The sequence below is a fragment of the Hirundo rustica genome, chromosome 20 (genome assembly GCF_015227805.2).
Source record: "Hirundo rustica isolate bHirRus1 chromosome 20, bHirRus1.pri.v3, whole genome shotgun sequence".
Classification (NCBI taxonomy): Eukaryota; Metazoa; Chordata; class Aves; order Passeriformes; family Hirundinidae; genus Hirundo; species Hirundo rustica.
In genome coordinates this window covers 3477124-3491996 of record NC_053469.1, presented here as the reverse complement: position 1 = coordinate 3491996, position 14873 = coordinate 3477124, and the positions used below count along the sequence as shown (strand labels likewise).

The 14873-nt window shown below is 53.0% G+C and overlaps 1 protein-coding gene across 3 annotated transcripts in view; it reads right to left on the bottom strand.

Annotated features, from left to right (window-relative positions):
• Positions 1 to 14873, bottom strand: part of VAV2 (vav guanine nucleotide exchange factor 2) — a 122750-nt gene that overhangs the window by 88207 nt on the left and 19670 nt on the right. For all 3 annotated transcript variants that reach the window (XM_040083032.2, XM_058423066.1, XM_058423065.1), the window contains exon 2: positions 6252 to 6368. In XM_040083032.2, coding sequence (XP_039938966.1) covers positions 6252 to 6368 — 117 coding nt within the window. The remainder of the gene's footprint in view (positions 1 to 6251; positions 6369 to 14873) is intronic.

Genomic DNA, 14873 nt, shown 5'->3' with positions numbered 1-14873 from the left:
CATAATCAGGGAGGCTCAAATGAAACCACACAGTAGCCAGAAATTGCTGGGTCACCCCCCCCAAAAAAAAAAGCCTGGAATCTCCCTTCCTCACTTTTTGGACGCACACTTGTAGGTGTTTTTAACAATCACAGGGTTTTTTTTCCAAAGTAAAAAAAAAAAAAAAAGATCCTTCTCTCCCTGATCTTGTCTATAATTAACAAAAGGAGAACTCAGACAAATCAAGGAGGTACAAGGAAATCGATATCATACACATTAAGGATATGCATTTATCCATGTCCTGATCAATACTTTGGACTCCAAAGCACTCCCATCACTGCAGAATTCTCCCATCACCACTGCCAGAGACACAAGAAGATCCTGCCCACACTTGTTTGATCTAAAATGTAACAACCCTTAGTGTGACCCCTCGGAAAAATACTGGGGAAAGCAGCCAAGAAAGGGGAAAAAAAAAAAATTAAAAATGAGGCAAAACTTCCCAGAATGAACATCTCTGGCTCTTCTGGTTGCGCTGAGAAGCTGCACATCTATAAACAGTCTGGAGTTTTAAGTAAGGGAGAAAGGAAGGGGGAAAAGCAGAGAATTTGCCCGAACTGAAAGCTGCTCCTGCAGGGAACACCAGAGGAACAGCAGCTGCTGGATCGTGGCATTTCCATCTGCTCCGCTTTGGGGCCCTGGAGGTGACACCAGGTTGGTGGCACAGCCCAGCAGTGCCACGGCGGTTCTGCCCTCGGGGTGCAGCGAAAGATTAAGTGTTTAACTGGCTTGTATCAGCAGATCGCTGCCCAAGCAGGGTTTGAAGCTGCAGTGCTCTTTCTGCAGCCCTGAACGCCCCGAAACACCCCAGCAGAGCCCTTTCAGCACCAACTGCCCAAGCAACGGGGAAGATCCAGTCTCTGCCAGGGCTAAACTCAGAGCAGGGAGAAATTGTCAGGATTTGGAGCCTAACAATGTCCTTTACTGGTAGGGTGGCCACACCGCCACGTCCCTCACGGCAAACACCACCCCGGGAATGGCCCTGGCAGAGCACAGCCAAAGGCACTTCTGCTTCAGGCTTGACTGGCCCCAAAGATCTGTAAATCTGTGCTTGTGGTTCTGGGGAAGCTCAGCATCAGGGTTTCTGCACACACCACCCCTGCCAGCACAGCCTCACCAACACCCCCAGGAGCAGGAGGGTCCCCGCAGCCCCCCGGTCCCAAACCATGAGCTCCCAAGCCCAAATGAACCCTCAGGCTGGCAAAGGGAGGGAAGAACAAACCCAGCCAGTCGGCTTTTGCCACTTGGAGCACTCATCCCAACATCCAAACCTCCGGAGCAGCTCCAGCGAGGTCACTGAGGCACCAAACATCGCCCGCAGCGGGGAGTTAATCATCAACTGTCTGCAGGCACCCAGGGCTGCCTTCCCTGTGTTCTCCTCCACTTCCCAGAGCTGGGAATTCTCCCTCAGACAGGAACTGCAGTCCCAAAGGCTCTGGGAAAAGCCCTGCTGTGGATGTGTGGCTCCTTCTTGGGTGGGGACAAAGCGCCAACAACCATCGGGCAGGCAAGGAGTTAAGGAGTCAAGCGGGGTTTCTTCCATGCAATGACACAAAAATCTCGTGGCAGGCCAGTTACTCTGCTGCTCCCACGGGAATTTAAAATAAAAAAAATAAAAAAAATATAAAATATAAACCACGCACGCCCTTCTCTTGGAGAATCCTCCTCCCTTCCCTCCCTCCCCGCCGTGGTGACACAGCGATCCGAAACGCTCCCAGCTGCCACAGGATCCCCCCGGGCACACAGCCAATGCCACAGAGCCATCTGAGGAGCTGGCACAGCGGGCCAGTTCCAGCCCAGCTGCCTGGGCCTCTGGGGATTTGTAAAAACAAGGGGCAGGGCCGGGATGGGACACCCAGCTTGGCTGTTCTCCGCTCCCAGACGCTATTGCTTCACGCACGCCGCGGTGCAGAGAGAAAACACGCTGCTTTCAATACATTCTTGGCTCCAGGAGGTCAGGAAAAAACCCCCCGAAAGTCAAAATGAGAGAAGAGGAGCTGCCCCCACCGCCAGCAGGTCACACTGGGTTCGCTGCCTTACAGCGGCCGTATATCCGGGATCTCCGCAGTTTCTGCCTTTTTATATTAATTCGTATAAATCTCACCCCTTTCTCTGCCCAAACTGTGTTAAAAAGGCACTCTTAAAAATGCTGCTGCAGGGCTAGCGGCTCCTGCATGGCGTTAGAGATGCTGGAGGGAGGGGAATTCCCAGCAGAGAAACAGAAACGCCAACCACCAAGTCTCGGTTATGAATCCCTTAAATAATTCTGACAACGCTCCCCCACCCTCCTGCCTGAAAGCGAGCGGAAAACGGAGTTTTCTGACTCTCTGGCAGCAGGGTGGGGTGGGACAGGAAGGGATGGGGGGACTGTGGCCGCTCCAGAGCTGTCCCAGCCCATCCAAATGGACGGCAAGGGGGAATCCCTCACTTGGGAGATCCTCCAGCCGCGGCGCTGGGGACAAACAGCATCCAGCGAGGACAGCCTGGATCCCCCCGGAGTTTTCCAGGAGGGATCCACACCAGCCCATCAGCAGGAGGAAGGGGACACCTTTACACTTAAAAAAAAAAAAAAAAAAAAAAAAAAAATCCCCTGAATATTTGGAGCAATTACTCCAAATTTACAGAGGACACGCTTTGCTTTAACGCTGATTTCACTCCTTGATTTCACTCCCGCCTCCAAGGCAGCTCTTGGCACAGCCGCCGGAGCGTGCCAGGCTCGGGGCCACCTCCCCACCACCCACATCCTCTCCCTGGCACTTCAGCCGCACAAGACAAGCCTGGTTTGAGCCCTGCCCCAGCCACACACCAGCAAAAATCTGTGTGGGAGCAGGTGGGAGGGAGAACTGCTCCAGACCCTGCTCCAGCTGCGACATGGGTGCAGCTCTCTGTCCCCAACCTCTGGAGCAGAACCAGAGTGGAAAACACGACCTGAACCTCAGTGCCAGCATCTCCTCATCTTTCAGCTGGCCTGAGAATCGCTTCCCTTTCTCACTTTTAGGACAGAGTCGTTTTGTATCTGTGGGGCAGGGGGGGGAAGACCCTCGTCTCGCAATAAAAAAGCCTTTTTCAAACAGAGCAGGAACTCCAAAAGGGATTCAGGGCGATTAAATCCACGTCAGGAGGGCTGAGAGGAGTGGGAGGCTAATAAATGGCACGCTCCACAGGTTTATGAATATTTGAACTATATTTCTCAAAAAAAAAAAAATTGTACATTACTGCAAGTTATTTAAAATGAGTAACTCCTTTTAATGAACCTGGCTACCATCACGCTGACTAATAGAGTAATAAAGAGTTTAATCCATATTTATGTATGTTTTATGTCATTCCAGTTGCTGCCAATAAATTAGCAAGTCCAATAAGAGTTTGATTTTGTACCATCACTGCTACTAAATGTGCAACAACACGCGCTACATGAGCACCAGCTCTTTATTTTATTTCTTTTTTGAGAGCCAGGCTGTACTAAGAGAGACTGGGCACAGCAACCCTGCAGAATCAGACCCTCGTTAAGGATGAGGCAAAATTAACAGGGGCTTTGCTCCTGAAGCCACGGAGAAAACACTTCTGCAGATGCTGCTGGTGCTCACAGAGAGCTCTGAGCCACTTCAAAGGGATCAAATACTCAAAAATAATTAATATAACTACTTTCTTTTGAAGGGCCATGGGTAGAAATGCGGGCACCTGCATCTCGGGCCACCTCTGTCATGAAGCACAGCACAGCCCCCAGCACAGCAGGACCGCTTGGTGACTGGGCACGGGGGGATAACGGGCTGGCTGTGAGCAATTTCAGCTGGCCACGAGCAGCTGGAAGCGGCCTTTGGGCTCCCCTGGGGAGCTGGAGGCACTGCAGGTCACAGGGGATGTGATGCATCCCTCTGGCAGGAGCCCGAGCGCGCCCGTTCCCCCACGTCCCACAGAAATCCCGCACTTCCAGCCCCTCGGGGATTTTGGCTGGAGGAGCACACACGGTTCACGATCCCATTTCACCAGCTGGCACCCTGCTGACGCTTTCCCCGGTTTAAAACTCAAGGAAGAAGCAAATCCAGGAGTAAGCTGGAGTTGAGGAGCCTGCAGGCAGAGCTGGAAGGGGCTCCACCGCTCCCATGGCAGCTCCTCCTTGCAGCAGCCCTGGCTCAGGAGCTAAAAAGGAGCGATGGAAACGTGGAAACCTCCCTCAGAAGAACAGCTGGGCAAGGCGAGACTGGATGATCTGATTTCTCACCCTCTTTTAAAGCACCAGTGGTTTTCCAACACTAAAAGACCCCGAAGACTCAGAGCCCTTTACGCAGAGGTTGGCACCAAGCCCCCGCCTTTCTCCTCCATAATTACACTCCAGCAATCCCAAAAGCTGCTGGTAATTGCTGTCCCAGTGGCCTTTTGGTTTGGAGGAGAGGAAAAACTCTCCCAGTGGCATCCAGAAAGGAAACACCCGACACCACCCCAACAGAGACCCTCTGCAATTAAACCCTGGGCCGTCACCGTGTTCCGTCAGAAACGCCTCCTACACGGCGTAAGCGTCCTGTAACCTAAAAAATGCCATTGATCTGAGGAGTGAATAGCTCCAGGAAGAATTTTTTGTGTGTGAAGTCTGTGTTTGGCCAGCGGGGACGTGGATTAGAGACTCCTTTTGCTCTCGCCGTGGCTCAAAAGGAGCTCTGGTCAGCAGCAGATTTTTCCCTGTTTATTTGCTTTGCCACTGTTGAACACAGATCTGAGGATAATGTGGGAATGAAAGGTGGCAAAGACAATGGGAATGTTTTGACAGGCTTCCAGAGGGACTGAGGGTGGTGCAGAGCTGGACAGCTGATATCTCCACCAAGCTGATTAAAAAAAAAAATATATTAGGTTTTTGTACAGGGAGCCTGTGCTTCCCACGATTTCTGTGGTTGGTTGAGGATGACGACGCACATGAAAACAAGCACGGTGCAGGCAATAAAATACACTTGGATCTCTTGGAAGTTTATGACACATTTCTTTCCCAAATCTCCTAAAAAACTAGATAGCCCTGAGGAGAGAGGGAGCGGAAAATCACCTCCCCATGTCACAAAGCCCCAAAAAATGGGCAGGGAGAGGGAAGGGCTGTTCCCTGCGCAGACCAGAAAGGAAAGCAAACTGTGCTCATCAGCTGATGGACTCCAGCAGTGTTTAACACCAGGCCCTATTAACAGGCATCAGAGGCAATCTGAAACTGCACAAAGCAAGAGACAATGTGACGAGAAAGCAGCATTTTAATTAGCAGCAGCTCCTTCCCCAGCCCAAAAGGTTCCTTCTGTGCATTCATATTCCCAGAACAACAACTGCCTTCTTGTATTCCATAAATCAGAAAAAACCTCATAAAACAAGGCACTGCAATTGCACATTCCACATAATGGTCCGGAAATAAATTAGGCAATAAATATCGAATAACACATCCCCATCAGCAGTGAAAATCTCCTCCTTGGATAATCAGAAGGGAAGATGCCTTCCAGCAGCTTACGTCTGGCAGCTCAAAACAGGTAAAACAATACAGAGCTTTAATAAATCTTTTATCACCTTTTCTGCTGAAGAATATAGCAACTGTCCTGGGTAATGGCGTCCCTGAGCCCTGTGCCCATCAGCCCCGATGCAGTCGCTGTCGAAGCCGGGGGATCAGAACAAGAGCCACGTGTAAAAACCAGGCAGAGCTTTCCTTGCCCTGTGTCTGGTGCCAGCCATCACTTACAGCAACACATTTCTGAGCAGCTCGGGGCACTCACTTCACCCTGCCAGGAAACTCCCTGAGCCCACCGACACCCACCGGCCACGTCACAAAAGATCAGCGGCGATTTCGGCAACGTCATTTTGCTCTGTGGAGGTGGCAGCAGATGGGGAAGCACTGGGCGAGGTGTGGACACTATGCAAGGTTTGGTTCCTCTCAAAAAACACCTGGGTCACATCGCTTAGAGGCTGATCCCAGAGAGTTTTTGATCTAAAGCAGGAAACTCGAAGGTTTGGTCTCCCTTCACCGAGGACACAGCAGAATCAACCCCCAAATAAACAAAAATAACCCCTAAATACACCGAGGGCACAGCAGAATCCCAAATATACCACAAGCACGGGGGAACCTGGTGCCCAGTTCTCAGAGGCTGCTCAGAAAACCGAAAACCTTTGTATTTTCATCCCAAACCTGGAGCACAAAGCCATGGAACAGCCCCAGGGCCAGACTCACCCCTTCCCAGGAGCTCAGGAGGAACTCTTACCTTGCCGAAATCCCGGACATCGAAGAGGTCAAAGGGATCAAAGAGGTCGCTGTTCCTTAAGCCAAATTTGTCGTGACACACTTTTAGGAAGGTCCGGATGTTCTTCAAACACAGGAACTGGGGGGAGAAAAAGGAGAAAAGGAGAAGGGGGGGGGAAGTGAGCGAGAAAGGCACAAACCATAACCTGAGATTTGCTGAGTTTAAATGCAGGACAAGTGGAGCAGGGACTGAGAAACACGCGCTGCAAAGGCAGGCAGGAGTTTGGTTGTTGTTTCTGTTGTGGCAGAGGGCTCCTGTGCTCCCAGCTGCACACCAGGAACACAACGCCCCTTCGGAAAACAAGTTTCTCCCAAGGTAACGTCGCAGAAGGGCCGCAAAGCTCCAGCCAGGACGTTTCCCTTGCAAGGTCGAAGGCAAATATGAATCACAGCTGATGCTGCACAGAAGCCCGGTGTTAGACATTTAGCCATTTCCAGCACGACCCCGTTCGGTTCCCTGCAGAAGGGACACGGGCTACAGCAACAGGACAAGGGGGAATGGCTTTAAACCGGCTGAGGGCAGGGGTAGGTGGGATATTGGGAAGGAATTCTTCCCTGTGAGGGTGGGGAGGCCCTGTCCCGAGGAGCTGTGGCTGCCCCAGGAACTCTGGAAGTGTCCAAAGCTGGGACAGGGTTTGGAACAACCTGGGATAGAGGAAGGTGTCCTTAGCCAGGGGTCAGACTGCAATCTGATCTACAATATCCCTTCCAACCCAAACCTTTGGTTATCCAGCAAGGTTGACTGGCAGAGCAACATCAAATTTCTCTCTTAAAAAAACCCTTGTCTTTGACTTTAGCAATAAAAGCTTGTTTATCCACAATCCTCAGGGATTCTGAGGACTCCAGAGGGTCTCGCTCCTGGCAGCACAGGGGCTAAAGAAGAGAAAAACAAAAATCTGCTTCGTTTTCGCAGCTGCACCACCTCCATCCTTCACCTGCTGAGCCAGGCACTTAACTTCCCTTCCTCCCGCATCCTCGCTGCAAAACGCCTTCAATTTATCGCTGTAACTTTAGGCAACTCTTTGTTTTCCCAGCCAATTCCTTACAAACACCTAACAAACACATTAGAATCCTCAAGGAAATCAACCCCTTAAGGGGGTGAATCACCCCCGTGTGACGGAGAGGAGCCGAGCTGCCCCTGGGGGGATTCCCTCAGCCTGGCTTTGTCACCCGGCACCATCCCGGCTCCCCGAGCTGCCACCAAGCGCACGCCGCGGAAAGACACCGCTTGCGAACTTCGCCCGGGGTTCCAAGCCAAAGAAAACAGCTCAATTTTCTTTTAATTAAAAGAATCAAAGCGGAGTCTCGGGGGCCGCGGCGCAGCTCGTTAGCGCTGATTTGGGGATCAGACGCGAGGGTTCCCAGCCACGGATTAGCGAAACCAGCTCATTAACAGCGGCCTGATTTCACCTGCACGAAGCAAGAAATAAGTTTTTACCCTTGTCCCCCAGGCCACGGGTGACAGCAGAGCTCCCCCAGCACAGGACAGTCCCATCACATCGGAGCCCTCTCCTTAGACAAGCACGTGCCGGAGGCAGAAACTGAAAACAAACCTAGGTTTTCTAGGGCATTCCTCTATCTCACACAAACACTGCGGCAAATATAAGTGTCTAGACTGGGAGGGTTTTGGTTGGTGGGTTTTTTTTTTTTTTGGAATAGCTTTACAGGCTCTCTTGCTGACACAGGTTATTTCATAACTTTATCTCCTGGGTCTCCGCAAGAATTTTCACCCCGGGCTGCGTGTGCTGCTGCACTGCAGTCCCATTGATTACAAAGTTCCAGCGTGTGCTTATTTTAAATCCTTTTAAGCCTCCAATTTCGAAAGTTAATGGCACAGGGCAGAGCCACAATTGCACACAGCGAGATGCAGACTTCCTCTGCAGAGCCGCCCGGCCCTTCTGCGGCATTCCCGCTCATCCCAGGCTGGGCAGCACCAAATCCAAATCACAGCATGGTTTGGGCCGAGGGGGATATTCAGGATTTCCATTTCCACCCCCCTGCCATGGGTAGGAACACCTTCCTCCATCCCAGATTGCTCCATGCCCCATCCTGGACACTTCCAGGGATCCAGGGGCAGCCACAGCTTCTCTGGGAATCGGTGCCAGTGAAGGAACCGAAGGCCAAAAGTGACGTTGCTCATCCAGTGTGGAAACCACCTCACCAGAGCTGGTAAACGAGGAGGAGGAGGCGCCTGCCACAGCAGCAGTGCCCTCCTGCAGCTCCAGGTGACAGCAGCAGCCAGGCCCTGAGCGCCAGCAGGCGACAAACGCCGAGGGAAAAGCCCAGCATCCGTTTAAAGAGTAAAACACAACCATGGACCAGAGTCCTGCCCCACCAGCGAGGAGCTGGCAGCAGAGCAAGGCCACCACGCTGCCCGCAGGAAAAGCCACCGCTCAGGGTGACAGCTGCAGGTGGGTTTCACCCTCGCTCTTCACCAAAGCCCAGGTGGGGACACCCAGTGTGGCACCACTCCCTCCTGGCACTTTTCCTGTGGCCAGATCTGCAAGGTGTCACCCCGAGCTTTTTTATATTTTCTTGGCATTTCGAGGTCGCCGCTGATGGGGGATGACGAACGCTCAGCTCGAGACTGTTCCTCTACAGGCACAGGTTAAAATTAGCTCCAATTTAACACGGGCTGCGCCGGGGCCGTTTCATTCACCAGTCAATCGCGCCTTTGGACAAGCAAACGTTTCGCAGGAGGAAAAAAGAGAGAGAGAGAGAGAGAGAGAGAGAGAAATCAATGCTCTCCACGGGGCTCATTCAGCACCTGTCAGGCCCAAAATCAGTGGTGTCATTTATCTGCTCAGAGCGAGGCCGGCGCTGAGCAGGGTCCTGAGATCTCCCCTGGTGCGTGGAGAGCGCCAACAACACAAACTCCCAGTCCTGCCACCACCCTCCTGTGCATCCAAAACAGCCTTGGGAGCCACCAGCCACGGCTTCTGGGCACGGACACCCTGCTCAGCTCTGGAAACACACCTGAGACCACAGAAAACTCCATGGGTACCAGCGTTCCCAGGCTCTGGGACTGCCACAGGACAAATCCCGGCATGGGGAAAACACCCTGGGCACTGCAAAGCCCATCGGAGAGGGAAGTTAAAGCCAGAGGGGAGAGGTGACTGGAACAGGGATGGGATTGTGCCAAAGAGAGCAAGAAACTCGTCTGGTGGAACAGAACCTGGTAACGGATGAGAAAAGCGTGGTCGGCTCTGCCCCAGCCCTTGGAGGGCTGTAAGGGACCGGCACCAGGGAGAGGCAGCAGCAGGGCCCCATCACCTGCACTCACCCAGTTTCAGGAGAGCTCTGCTTATTTTTAACCGCTCTGCAGAGTCATAGAGTGAATAAACTGCTCTGAACTCCCTCTGGGAGCCATCAGCCTCGCTCCTGCACGCAGCCCCAGTGCCTGGGACACCCTGCGAGCTCCTCAGCAGATGCTCCTCAGATGATCACAGGGCTGAGCTGCTGGGGTTTTGTGCCACTCAAGCTCAGAATTGTGCTGGAGGTGCCTTCAGGGGAGGTCAAAGAAGGGCTGATTTGGCACTTGGGATAACTCCACTTCGCTCAGGGACACTGGGATCCCGGCAGGGACATGCCCGGACACCCCAGGGCAGCTCGGGTGTTTCTGCAGTTGGGAACTCCAGCTCTGGGGGAGGGACAGGAATTTTTGGGAGGGTGACTCAGCCCCTCACTCCTCCTCACACCCCCACTTCAGGCCCCTGCCTGCGGTCCCTGAATGACTGGGCACCCGTGGCACCTGCGCTGACAAGCCAGGAGCCATTTCCAATGCAAATTCACCAGAAAAGAGCCAACCACCCCAGCACCTCGGGGTGGGCTGGAAACACATCCCAGCCCTAAAGCCTTGAAGGCCACAGGCGCTTCTGACACCCACCAAAACTGCTCTGTTAACGGAAAAACAAAACCATTTCGGTTGGAAAAGACCCCTGAGGTCGAGCCCGACCATCAGCTCGGCACTGCCCAGCCCTCCACTGAGCCCTGTCCCTGAATGCCACATCCATACCCCATTAAACCCCACCAGGGATGGGGACTCTGCTTTCTTGAGCACCCTGGTGATGGCAGAGACAGGCAAAAAGCTGCAGAAGGCAGCAGCAGCTGCTCAACGACCCAGCAGGGATCCCAGGTGGGATCTGGAGGAGCATCAGCCCCTGCTCCTCGGGATGGACTCGGGGATCTCTGAGAGACTTCTAAAAAACGCCATAAAACACAAGGAAAGGAGAGAAGCGAGGAGGATGATTTTGCCTGGAAGGGCAGGGACATCCAGCAGCTCCCAGCATTTTGGGAAGGGCCTTCAGGAGAGGGGCTGGGGCCGTGTGGGGAGCACGCAGCGGCACACAGCGCGTCCGTCCGGGCACGGGGCCACGTGTCGAGCGTGGCCAAAGCCGTGGGCTCGAAATGTGTCCTGCAGCATGCAAGGAACGCTGGAGCTCTGCTGGGGGAGATAACCCCGCTGATGAATGAGGAAAGGGACTTTCTTTAGCACTTCCTGGCCCTGATGTCAGATTTGCTCTTATCTCGCTGGAAAGCGCCGGGCGAGAAGTGAGTCCTCAACGGGGAGCATCAGCTTATCGCAGGCTCTGCAAACGGGCAGGGGAGGCTCTCTCCGAGGGAAAACACATCGTTTGCAAGGGGAACACAGGTGTCCCGTGGCACAAACCTCTGCAGGGAGCCAAAGGATGCATCTCTGAGCCACGGCCGGTCCCCCTGTGCTACCCTGATGCTGCAAAGGGGCATCAAAACTCCCTTGGCTTCCTCCAGCAACAGGAATGGAGAGAAAGTCCGAGGGAATGAACTGCAGGGGTTGGGATTAGGTGGTCTTTAAGGTCCCTTCAAACCCAAACCATTCTCTGATCTGAAAGTGAAAAGCACAGCCTGTGTCTGATCTCTCCAAACGGCCCTGCCACATCCAGCCCCTCTCCACGTCAGGGGCTCCCCAGGACAGTTTGGGGACCAGCAACGAGTCAAAGGCACCAGTGGAGCTCACATTCCAGCCCCCAGCAGCACCAGATCTGCTGTGGCTTTGTTCCTCCTGGCTTTGTTCCTCCCCAGCTTCGCCCCATTGTCTCTGGCGCAGAGGCAGCACAAAACCTCTCTGCGGAGAATTCCCCTTCGCATTTGGATTCAACTCGCAGCTCATCAATTACTTCAGATGGACAGATTAAATTTCAGGTTGTTGGACAGCAGATTTATCTATTGAGAAGTGGAGAATGAAATTATTTCTCAAACAGTTTAGCGCTATTATTTCCGCCCCCCCTCTCCTTTTCAAAGCCATTCTCATTGCTGAGCGCTCCAGGGTTGGGCAAATTCCACTTATTAGAGAGGCTGATTAATGAGCCTGAAACGCTGATGAGGGCTGACCTCTCCACAGCTTCTCCTTCTCACATCCACTCCCAAGCACCATTTATCCCTAGGAAAGCACCTGAGGGAAAGCAACCATGGGTTTTAGCAAACTCCCATGGAGGGCACAGGGATGACCGGGGGAAAACAAACACACAGCAAGAGAAGGTTTCCTTCCCAGGGGAGGAAAATCAGCCAGAGCTGAGGGGAGATGAAAAGTCCCTGCACAAACCCACCAGGAGCTTCCACCTTGCCCAAGGGAAGCACAGCAGGGGTCCAGCAGCAGAGCAGGACGGGCTGCCAAGCCCTGCTCATCCTCACTCCTTCACTCATCATCGCCCTGGCACGGCTCGAAGGGGCAAAGATCCCCCAGGGCACCCCACAGGAACTTCCCATCGTGGTCTGTGGGCTCCCAAAGGGAAGAGGTCTCTCAGTTAAGAATATGAAACTCATCGGCTGGGAACCAGAATATACATGGAATTGTGAAAAAAATAATTTAAAACTATGAAATCAAAGGGAAAAAAGAAAAAAGAAAAAAAAAAAAAAAAAAAAAAAAAAAAAAAAAAAAAAAAAAAAAAGAGAGACTCTGGGGTAACTTGTTAAATACCCAGAGATCCCAAACCTCATCCCCAGAGGACACTCAGAGGGGGCTGCTGTCGCCCTGCCAAGCCCAGGGCTCCAAGACCTCACCCAATTTCATCCAAGGGAAGTTCTCCCCACTCCTGAGCTCCTCATGGAGACTGCCAGGTTCATTTCCCCCATTACACATGGAAAAAAAACCCCAAACAAATGGAAAGGCAAAAAACCAGGCTGTAAGTGTGGCTAAACCCCCCCAGTCCATCAGGCAGCTGAGAGTCCAAGACAGCTCAGGGCTGGAGGAGGGGACAAGGACCCGGTGACATCCGTCAGACGTCACAGGCAGGCCCAGATGTTTGTGTGCTGAGAGGAACTCCCACCAGCACTGATGACCTCCCCGAAGCCCAAAAACCTCTCCCTGGTGACAGGGGAGGCTCTGAGAGCCCGTGCCTGGAGGCAGCAGACCCCACATGGCCGCGGGAGCGCTGGGCTCCGTCCGTCTGTCCATCCGAGGGTCACCCCACGGCACTCGGGGGCTCTAAATGAGCGGAAGGAAGCTGCAGCTTCCCGAAGAAAACGCTGGACCTGCTGCTGCTGACAGTACTTCCCTCCTTTGTGGAGCCCTCCCTGGGCCTGAAAACACTGGGAAAAGCCAGAGTCGTTAAGGTTTTAAGGCTTTAATTGCAATGCCTGGGAGGGTTCAATCCCCGGTGCTGACGAGGGCTGAAATTCCCCAAATCACCCCAAATCCAGCGGGTCCAACAGGCTCAGCACTGCTCCAACCTCCCCAGCCAACGGTGTGAGGTTTGTGTGACCCAAACCCTTCCCACTGCGGTTCTGGAAAACCCCAATCAGACCCTGTGTGGCTGACTGTGCTCTAGAAATTGATCTTTCAGAGACATGAAGGGCCAGTCCCAGGAATAACAAGAGCTTCTGGCAAAACCAGGTGGGCACAGCCCCTCTCTGACAGCCGCGGTGTCCAGCAGCTCCTGGGATGGATGGCAAGGCAGGGAGCAGAGGATTCGCACCCCTGAGTGTGGGAAGAGCACCAAGGATCATCACCCTGCTCCAAAGGAAAAATCCAGAAACTCCCAAGGTTCGTCAGTGCCACGGCAAATCCATCCAAGGTGGTTCTGCTGGGCTTCCTCCCAGAATCCAGGAATCCCCCGCGCCCCAGATCCTGGTGTCGCCACAGCAGACTGACAAATCCAGGCTGGGCTTTCCTGAGCTATTAAACCTGAGGCTGCAGGAAGCCTGAGAGCAGGAGAGCTTGGAGGCATTGCTCAACCTGCCCACATTTTGGTGTCCTGGATGAAGAGTTCCCTTCCACACTCCCCAAACCCAGCCTCGTTCTCCTCTTGCTGGAAGAAACGCGGCTCCATGGGGGGAACTCAGTTAAAAAGGGGGGAAAAAGGAAAAAAGAAAGAAGAAAATAATAAAAAAAAAGAGATGTCTTAGCTCATACTGCTGCCGTGAAGTCCTAACCTCGTGCTTGCCTCACCCAGGATCACACTCCACCCCGAAAACATGACCACAGATAAGAGATGGGACATGTGAAAAACAAATCCTGGCGAGAGCCGACGAAGAAACGCGATAACTCCGTGCGTGGGAAGGCTCCTGCGGAGAAAACTCAAAACATTTGGGCCAACCCAAAGGCTCTGAGACGGGCCTTGACCCGAACCGTGACAATGAAATTACAACAGACCACTCAGCTGCTCTTGAGGAAAGGGAGGAATTGCGTAAGCCCGGCTAGAGTTACACCGCAATGCCGCTCTTCCAGGGAACTTCCCAGGCAGGCACTGTCCTCCTGCTCCTCAGGCTGGAGCTGGGAATGGGGCCGTGGTGAGCTTTGGACAGCACAGCGATGAGAAAAGCTCTCAGATGAGTCCAGTCAGCAAATCGAGCTTTGTCACGCCAAGCGTTGGGTGCAGGCAGCAGCCTGCAAGCCTGGGATAATTCACGACACTCCCACAACTCGTTTTTGCCTCTTTAAAACCAAGCTGCCCTGAAAAAAAAAATGGTCCTGAAAAAAGGGCCGGGCTCTGAAGCTTCTGTGGAGCACAGGGCGGGACTGGAGGGTGTCTGCAACGGGGGACTCCAGGGTCGCCCATGCAAAATTGTCAAAACGGACAATTAAATGATAATCAAAAAGTTAAAAATCTTTATATATCGGTTATAGAGGTAGATTTTAAATATTCACATGTTGGACAGGGCTTGGAGCAGCCTGGGCTAGAGGAAAGTGTCCCTGCCCACGGCTCCGATGAGCTTTATGGTCCCTTCCATAAAATCTGCCATTCTGTGGTTCCCAAACACCCCTGAGCTGTTAGACAGAGGAACATCCTCATTTCAGGGCGCACTGCGGACTCTGCCTTCCTGAAACGTCGCAAGAAATCTGATTTTAGAAATTCTGCCCTCAGACCGACAGCGTGCACTCCTCCAACTTCCAAAAGGCTTTTCTGGGAAGAGCTTGTATGGCTGCCACGGCGTTATTCATCCACCGTGGGTAAAATGTGATTTCTTCTGCACGCAGTCACGCTGTGGGGTGACTCCTTTCCAATTAGCCTCACTTCACTTCCACAGAGCCTCCAAAATCACAACTGAACGCGTTTTCCTCGGTGCAAGAGGTGCCAGGGCGCCGGCCAGGAGGCTGAACAAACAA